Source organism: Brugia malayi (assembly GCF_000002995.4).
Source record: "Brugia malayi strain FR3 genome assembly, contig: Bm_v4_ChrX_scaffold_001, whole genome shotgun sequence".
NCBI lineage: Eukaryota > Metazoa > Nematoda > Chromadorea > Rhabditida > Onchocercidae > Brugia > Brugia malayi.
In genome coordinates, this window is record NW_025062479.1 from 20,942,420 (window position 1) to 20,957,438 (window position 15,019).

Here is a 15,019-nt window from a genome sequence, read left to right on the forward strand (position 1 = left end):
TTTGTTATTATTCCTTTTCTTTGTTACATCTTTTTTCCATGGATTAGATAATTTATATTTGGTACATTGCGAAGAATTATTTTTTAATTTCTTGAAAATATGAAATTTCACACATAAGTTCTTTCCTCCTCTACTAGCACTTTTCCTTTTTTTGAGGGTTCATAAATGGCCAGTGTTTTTTTTTTTTTAAACTCTTCATTTCTTTTGTCTTCTCATCCGACCAACTACTGCTATGTCTGTCCATCTGTGCTCTTAATTAATTTATTTTTACTTTCATTGTTTTCTGTGTTTTTGATGGAAAAAAGGAAGTATATTTTTATTACTATTATCTTTGATTATTATTATTAGTACTATTATTACTTTTATTATTATATTATATTACACCATTATCATCACCACTATTATTATTATATTATAATTATTACTATTATTATTGTTATTATTATTATTAGTCACCACTACTAATACTAGATTTTCTTATTTCTGAGAAAATCTTTTTTCTCGCGCGTTTTTTCTTTGAAGAACAGTACTATTACCTTTATTTATGCTCTGTTCACTATACATATTATTCATTATTCCTGTCTAAATGTTTCAAATAAATGGGCTGCTGCATTCTGTGACTTAGTTTGATGCACGATGCAATGGTAAGCAAATGTTTGCAAGATGACTGGAGACTATCTCAAGAAATTGATAGCCAGAAGAATTATTGCTTTACTAAGCGATACCTACTTAGATCTGAAAGTCTTATGAATGTGGATGGAAATGTGGAAATTTTCTTCATTAAGATGCTCTGTACTGAAAGAGTTCAATTAAGAAAGTAGTGCATTATTTATTACATAACCACAGCTGAAACAAACCTGAGCCATACATTTCAATAGAATTACTATCAAATCTGAATAAGTTGAAAGTACTACACGACACATGCTAAATTGCAGAACAGAACACAAAAGCAGATTTCATTGGAAATCTAGTTGTGTGAAACATTCCAACTGTTTTACAAAATTTGACAGAATTCATTGATAAATGACAATAGGAGGAGACCTCCGATTAAAAACCTAAGAATTTTCTCGGCATACAATATATTCTAGGAAACTGTAAATGTTACTGAAATCATATCAAAGGAATATTACAGCTACTTTACGGGTTTTAGGATACGAAAAGAAGTAACAACATATATGAGAAATGATTCAGAAAATTTTTCATATATTTTAGCAATTTTGTATGATATACGATATTTTGCCAAAGATAATTTTACTTCATAAAATGTTTTAGAAATAGAGACATGTAAAGTATTCCTACTAGTTATTTGTTTTTTTCTTCACAATAAATATATATTTGCCACTTCGAACAATTTCAAGATTATGCTCTGGATATGCTATGGTCATCTTTTCGATTTTTCCTACGACATGAACAAGAGGTTCGCCAATAGATAACATTTTCTTGACATTCACTGCCAATAATTCGTCATTTTCTAGCTCTCCATCCGACTGAAACATTGTCACTTTTGAAAACTTAAAGAAAAATTTTCACCTAATTCAGATATGAATATGCAAGGGAAGATGCACAAAAATTTTTAAATAATTTAGCAATGCTATTTCACTGGCTCCGCATCTAATCTCAACCTTTTCCCTATCTAAATTTACTTTGAAGCAACTATTTCCATTATTAGCTTTAATCTTTATTTCATTTAAAAATACATTACAAGTGAAATCCAATATCTTTTAAGCTTGTAATTCTCTTTAATCGTTTTAATATACATCTCATTGCCTTGAAAACGATTGCTGGAATTTGGAGAAGTAATGGGACAGACTGTGGTTGAAGAGACAAAAATTATACTGATGAAAAGCTCTTCTAAAATTTTATCTTTTCTGCCTTCCGTCTCTACAAGAAATGCAAGCAAACTGAAAATTAGCCGAAATAGGGAGAAGACACTCCGTTTTTTGGTCAGTATCAGATTGATATATTGATAATAAATGGTCAGATCACAATGCACTATCTAACCCATACATTAACATTTTTTTTATGATAAACAACCTTAAACATATAGGTCAACAGAACAAGATATTGGTCTCAATAATTTCGAGAACAGCCATTTCAAATTTTAAAGACTTGGTCCATCTGACAATTTTCAATCCATAAATGACCAAATGAATCACATTACAGAATTTAATATACCTTTTTGTAAACCCATTATATGCTCATTGTAAATAATGCTTTTTCAATTTTTTGGTATAAGGAAGGAAATTTTATACCAAATGAAGATTAGTGAAAATAAGAAGAAAATCAAAGATGCTATTTACTTAAGCATTTCGTTTAAAGCAGCTGTCCAATCGTTTCCTTTGATTTTTTTTTTTGAGCAGGAAAAGGCTACCTAAACTAAAGTAGAATCTTAAATACCAACTGATAAAATGTAATCCAAAAAATGAAACCTTGATGACTGAGCCATTTGAAAGCACAATGAACCCTTTTAGACCTGGAATATAGTTTAGAAATGAAAAGGTAACATCCATCTGTGGTCCAGATCGTCAGTGCGTAAATACATAAGTTCACCTCTTAGATTTCCTGGAAAAAGTTATGTTAGTCAACGCATCCACTTGAACATGTTTTGTACCAGTTCCAAACAGTCTTTTCAGAAAATTTACAACACTTCTACACAATTAACTTTTGCAACTAAAAGTTCAACAAATCACAGCATACGCTTCTCAGACTGACCTTATTCTCGTCAAAGCTAGTTAACTAAATGTATGAACAATTGCACTCAATTTCTTGCGAACTGTTTTCGAAGTTCCGACACGTACTTAACTTTCTAATATATACTTCTATGGGAAAAATGGGTTATAAACTTCATAAAATTGCTTCCTTATATCATCATCTATCTAAAGTGCATTGAACATTGTACTTCAAAATGTTGAATGTCATGCTAGTCAACTCATTCAAAGAATGAGATCGTTTTAGATTCCATTAAGTTAATCTAAATTATTTAAATAATATGAAAGAAATACGCATATCATTGATACGAATGCACTTCGCAAACTTCATTAAAAATTTTGGAAACAATATATAACAGATGGCTTTTGCTTCCATTGAAACAGTAACACAGAATTTGAAAACAAACTTTTACAAGCAATAAATAATGTACAACTTACAAATTATAAAGGAATCCACATAAAATTTAGTAGAAAAAGTATAAATAACGAATATAACCCGCTCGCAGAATTATCTAATACTATATCATCACATCATATTTATAGGAATAATTTCTCGTCTCTCACAGATTCTAAAACATGTTTATCAAAGTACAGTTTTCCACCAAATAAAATATATCCCCTTTCATATGAATCCTTACAAACACGAACTTAACTGATGAGTAAAATAATTAAAAGAAGGATGGGTTTTACAACAATCTCTTGAAAAAAAGAATAGTAGAGTCTTGAAAAAAAAAAAAAAAAAAAAAAAAAAAAAAAAGGATATCTCTTAAAAAAAGATTAGTAGAGTAAAAAAAAGTTTAAAATTCTCGATAACAAGAAATACGAGATCTGCAAAACTGGCTTTTATCAGTTATTTCGCAAACTTTATGAAATAGATGTAAGATTGTGCTTATAATTTACTATGTCTTCAGTGTTAGTAAGAACATCTTCAATTTCAACCAGCTTTTGATAAAAGAAGTTCTCGATAAAAAAAAAAAAAAAGTGAAAAACATATTATTTATCAGCTTCTGCCCAAACTTCTTGAAAAATATAACTACATCCAAATTATAACAACTGACAAATATATAAAATTTCTAACTAAACAAACTTCAATCTATATAAGTTCAAATTGTCAACATACTAAATTTATCTTGCCTTTCTATGAGGCATCGGATTGCGTCATCAAACCTCTGACATCTTATTGGCATATCGATCGAATAAAAAGGATTTTTTAGAGCAAAATCGGCATAAAGCTCATAAATCCGTCGCAATAGTCCATCGACACCACTGCTCAGTGATAACGAGCCAACCACGACAAATTTTACACCTGTCGTCGACTGGTAGCAGTAAAGCCTATAATTTCGCATTAATACTGAAGCTTCTGAATCAGACTTTACTGAAGTTTCAACACATCGTAAATTCAAACAAACTACATTTCATTAGAATAGCAATGAGTTGTTCTAATTACAGAAAAGAGAAAATCGAAAAGCATGTCATGATGCTGATAAAATAGTAAATTATGCTTAACATTTTGATCAACATCGCTAACATTACGGGAAAAAACTACTGCCGTGATGACAAGTCCTGAAATTTTGGACATGCATTAAACCGTTACGCCGTTTGTTCAAAATATTTCTACAACATGTTTAAAATAACTATTTCATATTTGTCAACTACATACTTAGTATGAATTTTGCAAATCCACCTTAAAATCCAGATATTGTATATCTTATGAAAGCTGAAATAAATTAAAGTGTGAGTAGCAAAAATAAAGACCAAATAACAATAACAATAAATGAAACGTTACGAACTCCATGATATAAGCCTTATGCTAAAAGCTATCCATATAAAACAAAACAAAAAAAGAAAAAAAAAAATCAAATATACTCACTTGAAGTGATTAGTAGTTAGAACTTCAATGCCAGAACTTTTCAGGGCAGGACTCAGTTGAGCAGCGATTGTGTAAAGTGAATGGAATGTACTTGAAAGGATGATCTTTTCATTTGTTGTGATTGTTGGTGCCTGAAAACGTATGCTAAGAGGATAGCTTGCTTCTTCTTGGATAACATCCAGAACCATCTTCTCTACACCACCGAAAATCACTTTGCATGCTTGTACTGGGATGCCATTTATTGCGGACACCGTGTATCTAAACTAATTTGTTATACTAAAACTATACAATATTCAATTTAAAAGAGCAGTAAATGAAGTAAACTAGCGTCAATAAATTTCAAATGAATTTATTTTGAAAGAACTTTATTAACAAATTGAAGTTTTACAATGTTAGTTGCCATATCAAATTCCAGACGACTCTTGTTATTAAAAAATGTTCAAAACTGACCAACTTTCCGAAATCCAAAAAGGAAAAAAAAAAAAAGAAAACGAAGAATAAACCTAAGACCAATTCCATCTCGTTCACCAAACACAACGGTTACTTTCTGATCAATAATATCAAGGACAATATCCAGCGGGTAACTAAATGTCTTCTCAACACCTGTAGAATCAACTTTGCCATCCCAATCGTAAATCAAGCTTCCAGCTCGGTTAATTATAAATACATGCTGTATCAGCATTTTCCAATCTAGAATAACGGTATAACAACTCCTTAATATGAGAAGATTTTTACACCATACATCGTTATGTTATAAAACATAAATACAAAAGGATCTAAAATCCAAAATGTTTCATCCATGCTCTCTCACCGTCATTTATAAAAATCAAAGCATAAAAACAAAGAGAAACCCTTCCAAGTTTTTGAAGGCGAAAAAAAAAAGTAAAGAACTAAAAATCATATTGCTTGTCTTGACACAAAATATCATAAAATTTGATAATAAAATATTCATCAAACAAAAAATAATAATGGGTCGGGCAAACCATATGATAAAATCATCAATTACACTCTGCTAGCCAAAATTTCACATATTATCATGTTGCAAGCTAAAAAAGAAATCATAACGTTGCAGGAAAATGTCTGCATATTCAATAATATCATACTGCATTCCCATTGCATTAATCCAAATAATTTTAAATTATTTTTTCAAATTCTATTCATAGGCTAACACTTTTAATGAGTAATAATATGAACGAATTCATCACTAGCTGTCTTTCAAAAATAATTCAACCCAAATTACCACATCACATATTTCAGCCCCCCAAGCAAAACCCAAGTCCAACAAATGCAAATCTTCCCGAGCGTTATGTGCATATATGCATATGTAGAAACTCCATTTAACGCAGAACAATCATGCAATTTTGTTTCCAATCATTCAAGATTGTATTTCAGAAACAGTAATGAATAGATTTCAAATATAAATTAGGCTAACATGGTTAACTATTTTAACATCTGCATAGCAAAATAGCACATCTGAAAACTAATTGGTAATACAAAAAAACATATATAAAAAGTATAAATAATAAAAAACAAAGATTGATGCAAAAGGTAATAAAAACGAAAGATTGATGTAAAATTAATTTCATCATTATGAAAAATGAAAAATTCATAATCGAACATACAATATGACCAAATGATCGAATATGTAAGAGAATTTCACGTGAAAAAGTAACTTTATCACTTCAATGCATTTTGTTGTTATAATTTTTCACTATATGAATGATTTTAAATTATTGATTGGTTCAATTGAAAAAACTTTTCAAATTTATTTCTAAACATTCCATTGCTTCAACTTTATTTTATCATATTTGAATCAGAGCATACAATACATGAAAAATACACACGAAATTAAAAATATAAAAATAAAAGTTAAAAATATATGCAGAACTGTAGGATAATTTGATGAGTTACAAACTATTTACTGCTGTTGAATTTTAATTTCCAAAGTAAAATTCAAACATATATATATATATATATATATATATATATATATATATATATATATATATATGTATATATAAGGAAAATTGAAATGGTTAAGTCTTTTTTTTTTCTTTTAAAATAAACGATAGTATGAGATAGAATGTTACTAACTTTGAACTACTAACTAATTCAAAAGAAGTTCAAAGCGAATTGTTCGTTTTATAGTTTTAAAATTTTCTAATGAACTAATTTTTTTCTTTTCTTTGAAAAGAAAAATCTTTTTGTAATTATGTCAACAATTATTCTTTCTTTTTCCCTGTGATTTCCCGGTTAAAAGGTCGATCAGAGTTTTTCTTAAACTTTTTAAAATGCCATTCTTTCCTTCATCAATTATACTTTCTTGATTTTAAATCACAAAAGTATATTACAGAAGAAATAGATACAAAGGATACATTGATGGAATAAATGAATACAGGGATGGATAAGTTTTATATAAATTATGCAGATGTTAAAATAGTTTATTGATAACAAACAAAAGGAAACAGTATTATACAATCAATATTTTAAAATTTAAAATTTTTGAAAATGATATTTACAGTGCTAAAAATGGCAGTTGAGAGTTTTCCACCTGAATTAGTCGCTTTGAAGAAACTTTAGAAAAACGATGAAGAAAAAAAGACATTTAGCCATAGATGATTAAAAAATTGCTAGGATTTTTTCAAAATGATTGTAATTGACAAAAATTTTTGCATTTTAAAATCTTGAGAAGCAAAAAAAAGAAAAAATCACTTGGTCTAATAGAAATACCAAATAAAATGTTTGAATTATGTAAAAAATATGCCAAATAAATTTAGAAGTTAAAATCAGTGTTTACGTGTACGCTTTTTTTTCAAACCATGCAGTACACTTTTCAATTTTTCACTTTTTGTTTGTTCCGTAAAAAAGCGAACTGTTGGCGGTAATTGATTCAAAATTAAATTTCGCATTACATCTACATGATAAGCTTCAGTTCTACCAGCGTAACTTACGCGATACTGAAAATTTCCAACGCGGCTAACTGATCTTTCCTACAATGTTATATTCAATTATTAGTTACATTTTTTTTTTCCTCGTACCTAACATTTAGCGCTTTTAATAATAAATTATGTATGATTCGATTTTTTGAATCCATTTGTTAGCTAACAAAAAAAAAAAAAAAGAAAACTGAAAGTAAGAGTTTAATTGAGAACAGAAAGTAAAATAAAATACAAGAAAATGTGAACATTCACATCTTTTTATTCACTTATTCATTACTTTTAGAATGAAATTTTTCGCAACAAATTTTTTTGAAAGCTATCATTTGAATAGAATTTAGAATGTAATTTCAGGCCAATTGCAGATGATAAATTTACGGAACATGCAGAAATTGAAAAATTAAATCTTTGAAAATATTTACTGTGAAAGAATTGTGATACTACAAATTAGTTTTGACTTACTTGACTGGAAGCAATAGCTTCACGATAGATATCTGCTGCTTCTTGCATTGCAGTATTAAATTTTCTAAGCTCATCCAATCCTATTGCTGGTCCTTTTCCTCTCCTAATGAGAATTAATGCTTGTAACTAAAAGGAATTTTAAAGAAAACTCAAAAAAAAAAAAAAAAAAAAAAAAATTTATTCCTTAGTTATTAAATGATCTGCTTTATCTAATTAATATTGCTTGACAAGCTTAACTGATGTTTATCCATGTAGTTAATTCAGTCTTATCAATTTAGTAGATGGAGAAATAGTGTAATTGATAATAGAGATTTAAGGAATGAAGAAGGAATTAAATTGAGGAATAAATAAGAGTTAGAATTGAATCGCTAAATGTTATTAAATCTGTGTAACATATAATAAATACAAATGTCCTATTTCATTTTTTTTTTAGTATATTACATTATTGAGATTATTAGATTTAAATTTCAAAAAAGAAAAAAAAAAGATAAAAATGCTTTTTGATTGAGAAATACAATAGGTTACAATATGCATTAATTGTAACCTTACTGCAAGAAAATATAAATTACCTGTGCAGCAGTATTCCATATCAGTTCGCTATCTGCTTTAGTTGCTTTCAATATTTCAACTTTATATTTTTCATCTTCACTAATTTCTCTCTGATCTGAGGGATTAAAACATGGTACCTGTAAGGGTTCTCCACTTGCTGTTGATGCTACTGTAACAAATAAATTTGAGAGCTCATTATCTATTCTAATCATTATAAATTACGAGATTTATAATCAATAAAAAAAAAATTATGATCAATAAAAGCTAATTTAATTTGTAAAATTCTGTAGAAAATGTTGCAATATTTTTTTTTTTATAATTAATAAATATTGGATAATAAGTAATTATTCCCGGGATAATTCGGATGTGTTATTGACAAATGAAAGTTTTTTTTTTTTTTTTCCTTGCATTAATTATGGTATTGCAATGCAAACAATTTAAAGATCAAACAGAGCAAATATAGAATGTAAACTTTTTTATTCTTTCTTTCCAGAGCAATTTGCCTTAATTGATGTATACAAAGCTAAGCTATGCTCCTTTGTTTGTTTTTTATTATGAAAAAAATTGAAACAAAAAAAAAAAAAAAGAAATGAAAACAAAGAGCAATATGAAATAATTGAATAACCTGGTGATAGCTTTAAAATTTGTTCCAAATATTTTTCCGCATGTATTCCAGCAGTTCGTTCAATATCAACTCGTCCTACATTAGATGGTACTGCCATCATTAAGCATTTTACATATTGTGCCCAGAGCTCTGGTACCGTTAAATTTTCGAGGACCTTTTCACTTATATTTGATGATTCATCCGGTGCAGATGAGATAGTTGAACCACTTGGAGCAGTGGAAATAGGATTTGATGATTCATCTGATATGAATGAGATAGAGGAAGTGCTCGGTGTGGCGGAACTTGACGGATCCACGGAACCAATTTCTGGTCCAGCCTCAAAGAAAGGTTCAAATGAAGAAGAGGTCTCTAATGTTTCATCGGTCTCTTCTCTGCTACTTTTTTTCGATTGTTTCCTACTCATTTTCGAGAAATCTAAAATTAACTAATCAGTTTTTCTTAAATTACGCAACCGCAAAAAAAAAAAAAAAAAAAATACGCAAAAAAAAAATCGGTCCTGAACAAAGCAAAATTAAAATATATAAAAGTTCTGTTGTAATTTCTTAATTAGTAAAATCAATTAGTTATTAAACTACTCAATAAAGAATGATAATGACAGTACGTAATAAAAATATAATAATTTAAAGAACACAGAAACTTGAATAGGTAATGAAACATTTTTGATTTAATTTTTATTTAAATAATATCGAATAGATATAAATTCGAAATTAAAATATGAATGTTTTAAGAAATTTTCTTATTATCATATGGCGAAAAAGAAAGAAATGGACTTATATCGTACTTCAGTTGTTATCAATGTATATTAAAATACTAAATTTAAAAGCCTGAAACTTTCTACACCATTTGAAGAAATGATAAAACAATTTTGTTGCAGAATGTAAGTGATAACATTATTTAGCTATATGAGAATGTGAGGAAAAATAAGACAAATGAATCAAAATAGGATAGAATTGAATGATAAGTAAACGAGCTTGAACAATGAGAAATAACAAGAATCAAATAACAATCCCAGTGAAATAAAAAGTATACTTAAAATAAAGAATGCAACAACAACGAAGAACAGACCAATTAGATGATTTTAGCTTGATGATAGTTAAACTGCGATCATCACATACAGTGATCAAAGTAAAGTGAAGAAACTTAATGAGAATGAAAAAATAAACAGTATAGCTAATTGTAAATAGTGATAGATGGATATTAGGAGTGAAAATTAACTTTTCAGTAAGATTAAAGTTCTAAGCATAGAATTATGACAAATTTTTTACTCTGATAAATTAAAAACGAAAACGATCATATAAAATCAATTAATCAAATCTTAGTTCATGTTATACGGAAACCGAAAAATGATCGTAGTATTGGGTATCAAAAATTATACAGTAATCGAAAATGATCGTAGTATTGGGCATCAAAAATTATACAGTAATCGAAAATGATCGTAGTATTGGGCATCAAAAATTATACAGTAATCGAAAATGATCGTAGTATTGGGTATGAAATTTTTGGATTCATTGCAATCATTGTATGATAATGAAGAAATGATCAGATAAATTGGCTATCAAATTTTAGTAATTACTATACAGTAATTGTAACTGATTCATCTTTTGCTATTTCACAAATCATTGCATTTCTGTAAGCAGTCAAACCAGGAACTCCCGGTATGAGACTGAAGAATTGTCTTTCAATTCTTGTAGCAATTTCAAAGGATTCTTCCCTAATTGTCGTAAGTGTAATTTTGTCAGGTTTAATTTTATCTATAGCTTCCATTAATTCTGGATTTTCTCTCAAGCGTTCCAATAACTGCAAAAAAAAAAAAAAAAAAAAAAAAATTACAAATGAAAGGAAGAAAACTGAAATTATGGAAAAAAAAAATACATTAATCATTCATTAAATACTTAATGTTTCGCAAGTTTAAAGGATGAAAAATGGAATAAATGATTAAAATAATTGTATGTAATTTGTTTCAATCGAATTTGATTTGTCAATGATCATAAATTTGAATCAGAAATTCTTTTCAAAAGTAATCAAGAAAAAAATTAGGAAAGAAAGATTTACGTTATTAGCATTATATTCTGTTGGTTGATTCATTATACCTGCATATTCAGTATCAATCATATTTATAAATTTGTTCCATTTTTCCTGAGATTTCTCATCTAACATTGCTGCATACCTTCTCATTAATTTAATCTTTCTTTCTTGCTAAAAAAAAAATTCAAATAAAAAATTAAATTTTATAAGAAATAAACTGAATTTTTTATATACATACAACTTTTACTGATTTAAGACAATTGTTCTATTTGTTTTCAGACTTATTTAAACTCGTTCCTTTCACTCCTCAATTACAATTACTCATATTTCGTTGTGATCATGCATCAAGATATGAAGAAATGTCAAATTAAAACAAATAAATTGAAGTTATCGAGATGGATCAATTATGAAAAAGATTTACAGACCAATTGTTTTTTGTAATAAATCATTTTAACTTAGATGAAATATAAATAATTGAGCTAATCATCATAAGTTATATAATAGATAATTTTTTTTTTAAAAAAAAAAGCTGCGCAAAAATTAATTTTATTTATATGAATAATACAAAAACAATATAAGCATAATGTTTTAAATCATCGAAAAGAAAAAAAAAAAAAAAAAAACTATAAACAATTGATAAAAGCGCAAAATGATTTTGCAAAACATACCACAGCACTGTTAAGATATAATAATGTGTGTATTTCTTTCCGTGTTCGCATTCGTATTTCATTCAAATGTTCTTCCATTTCATCTTTTGGTGGCGGACTTTGATCACGTCTGAACCAACAGCGCTTCAACACTTGCAAATTTTTACATTTCTTCTTCTTTTTTGGCTCTTTTTTCTCTTCTTGGCTCTCAGATGTTTCCTGTTCAGGTCTTTCAGAATCAGCTATTTGCGATGCATCATTGAACTTTTCCTGAACTTCAGTTTCAGTACCCGTATCTTCACTTGAATCTGTCGTTTGTGACATACCTTGAGCTTCAGTTCCAGTAACATCTCTACTCTTCGTACCTCTACCTGAAGTTATCGTTTGTGACATACCTTGAGCTTCAGTTCCAGTAACATCTCTACTCTTCGTACCTCTACCTGAAGTTATCGTTTGTGACATACCTTGAGCTTCAGTTCCAGTAACATCTCTACTCTTCGTACCTCTACCTGAAGCTATCGTTTGTGACATACCTTGAGCTTCAGTTCCAGTAACATCTCTACTCTTCGTACCTCTACCTGAAGCTATCGTTTGTGACATACCTTGAGCTTCAGTTCCAGTAACATCTCTACTCTTTGTACCTCTACCTGAAGTTATCGTTTGTGACATACCTTGAGCTTCAGTTCCAGTAACATCTCTACTCTTCGTACCTCTACCTGAAGCTATCGTTTGTGACATACCTTGAGCTTCAGTTCCAGTAACATCTCTACTCTTCGTACCTCTACCTGAAGCTATCGTTTGTGACATACCTTGAGCTTCAGTTCCAGTAACATCTCTACTCTTTGTACCTCTACCTGAAGTTATCGTTTGTGACATACCTTGAGCTTCAGTTCCAGTAACATCTCTACTCTTCGTACCTCTACCTGAAGTTATCGTTTGTGACATACCTTGAGCTTCAGTTCCAGTAACATCTCTACTCTTCGTACCTCTACCTGAAGCTATCGTTTGTGACATACCTTGAGCTTCAGTTCCAGTAACATCTCTACTCTTCGTACCTCTACCTGAAGTTATCGTTTGTGACATACCTTGAGCTTCAGTTCCAGTAACATCTCTACTCTTCGTACCTCTACCTGAAGTTATCGTTTGTGACATACCTTGAGCTTCAGTTCCGGTAACACCTCTGCTATTCGTACCTCTACCTGAAGCTATCGTTTGTGACATACCTTGAGCTTCAGTTCCAGTAACATCTCTACTCTTCGTACCTCTACCTGAAGCTATCGTTTGTGACATACCTTGAGCTTCAGTTCCAGTAACATCTCTACTCTTCGTACCTTCACCTGAAGCTATCGTTTGTGACGTTCTACCATATTCCATTCGAGTTTCAGTTCCAGTAACCGTATCTTCACCCGAAGCTACCGTTTCTGTTACATTATTAGGTTCTGTCTGAGTTTCAATTTGAGTGCCATCTCTGTTTTCTGTTTCTACCATTTGTGATGTATTATTCCCTTCCACCTGAGTTTCAGTTTGAACAGCATTATCATTTTTTGCTTCGTCTTCTGAATCTCCTTTCATTTTCCTCAAACAATTTCCACATTTTCGTCGAAGTTTACTTGCAAGATGCGGTAATTCTAAGTCATCTCGAATATGTGTATATCGAAATCGTTGTTCCATTAAATATGTCAAATCCAAACATTTTATCTCATTAGTTATTACGCTTGAGTCGAAAAAGAAATCGGAAGCGTAGTAATAATAAGGATGAAAAATGATTGTTGAAGTGAAATTATTAAGTTCATTTTTCATTTGCAATACTAATCCTCGATCGTTTATTTCCTAAAAATTAAATTAAGTTAAATAGTTGTCAGAAAAAAAAAACCCTAACATACTTCTTATTTCATATAAATATGCATCAATATCATTTTAGACTGAAAAATGAATTTCTTAATAATTCAAGTAATTATTTTGAAATTTTAAAGTTTGAATTAAGTAGAATAAATTGACTGGAAATTGATAATGACTTACATACCTCAAGCCAATCGCCACATAAATAGAAGAATGAATTACTCGATGACAATGGACCACTCATTTTATCGTGATGATTACCAATTCTCAAGCATCCAACTGAGCTTTATTTGTCCAAGGAAAAAAAAACAACGAAACAAAGGGCGCGCATTTGTAAGTAAGATCAAAGCAATTATTTTAGGAAAAAAAAAATTGTTGATTAATAGAGCCAAAAACTAATTCTCAAAAATTCTGGAACATTTTTTATCTCTCAAATAAAATTTGCTAAATGATAATATTAATGATGTGAGTATTCATCGACTATCATTATATCATATCATCTCTATTAACCTTCTTATTGCTACCGTTATACCATTCACTTATATTAATACGTGAAATTTACTTTACAAATTGCCTTTAAATACATACAGTTATCAAATTTAAATCTCCTGAAATTATTTCACACAATTTTTGCATCATCTTTGGATCATCTTTAAATAAAAGTGTAAAATTTCTTTTCCTATCTTACATATTATTGTTCTTTTGATATTACTGGTGTAACATCGCTAATCTTTTGCACTGTTTATTGGCGCAATTGTCTTAAGCGGTAATGCACGAATATGTTTATTTACTCCTTTCCTTTTTATTTTTCTACTTTTTTTTCCCTTTTCATTGATACTATGTGAAAAAAAGAGTAAATAAAAATTTGTTCAAAGTTGCACCTAAAATTTATTTCGTGCTTGAACAACTTTGAAAAAAAAAAAAAGGCAATAACATCTAACCAATATAACAACAAGGTAAATTTTATTTAAAATATTTAAATGATAGGACATTTTTTAATTAATGATAAGACTGTTGAATATAAATGTGGCCATTAATGAATGATAAAATGAATATAATATAAATATGTTTTGTGTTGAAAAGAATTGATTGCATTTGAGCTGTTAATAAATTTCAACAAGAATTCACGGATGTACAAATCATTAAAATTACATTAAATTAAATAATTTCACTACGTTGACACATATGCTTTATCATTTCTGTCGTTCTTAAAATGCACTCATAGTGATAACTCTAAACTCATAAAAATTTCATGATGCCTGTAAATTGAATTTTTTCTTTTTAAATAACCAAAATTTGCTTATGTTATGAAAAAGATTTTAATTTTTCCAGCATATGAAAACGTAAGTAAACTTCAC

General features: G+C 29.0%; 4 protein-coding genes across 4 annotated transcripts; all 4 read right to left on the reverse strand.

Moving 5' to 3' along the window:
- Positions 1-1,298: 1,298 nt before the first annotated feature.
- On the reverse strand, positions 1,299-2,510 carry Bm10217 (Uncharacterized protein; the record flags this gene model as incomplete). Its single annotated transcript, XM_043075599.1, has 2 exons — positions 1,299-1,487; positions 2,430-2,510. The coding sequence occupies 2 exons, from the start codon at positions 2,508-2,510 to the stop codon at positions 1,299-1,301; spliced, it is 270 nt and encodes an 89-aa protein (XP_042931533.1).
- Positions 2,511-3,811: 1,301 nt separating this feature from the next.
- Bma-trpp-4 (trafficking protein particle complex subunit 4, putative) lies at positions 3,812-5,260 on the reverse strand (the record flags this gene model as incomplete). The annotated part of the gene is made up of 3 exons (XM_001893028.1): positions 3,812-4,040; positions 4,579-4,836; positions 5,082-5,260. 3 exons carry the CDS (start codon positions 5,258-5,260, stop codon positions 3,812-3,814), a joined length of 666 nt encoding a protein of 221 aa, XP_001893063.1.
- A 2,104-nt stretch (positions 5,261-7,364) lies between these two features.
- Positions 7,365-9,553, reverse strand: Bm10216 (Uncharacterized protein; the record flags this gene model as incomplete). The annotated part of the gene is made up of 4 exons (XM_001893029.1): positions 7,365-7,568; positions 7,977-8,102; positions 8,546-8,694; positions 9,151-9,553. The coding sequence occupies 4 exons, from the start codon at positions 9,551-9,553 to the stop codon at positions 7,365-7,367; spliced, it is 882 nt and encodes a 293-aa protein (XP_001893064.1).
- Positions 9,554-10,722: 1,169 nt separating this feature from the next.
- On the reverse strand, positions 10,723-13,905 carry Bm10215 (gene cp2.2, putative; the record flags this gene model as incomplete). The annotated part of the gene is made up of 4 exons (XM_001893030.1): positions 10,723-10,947; positions 11,203-11,346; positions 11,844-13,652; positions 13,846-13,905. 4 exons carry the CDS (start codon positions 13,903-13,905, stop codon positions 10,723-10,725), a joined length of 2,238 nt encoding a protein of 745 aa, XP_001893065.1.
- Between the last annotated feature and the right edge of the window lie 1,114 nt (positions 13,906-15,019).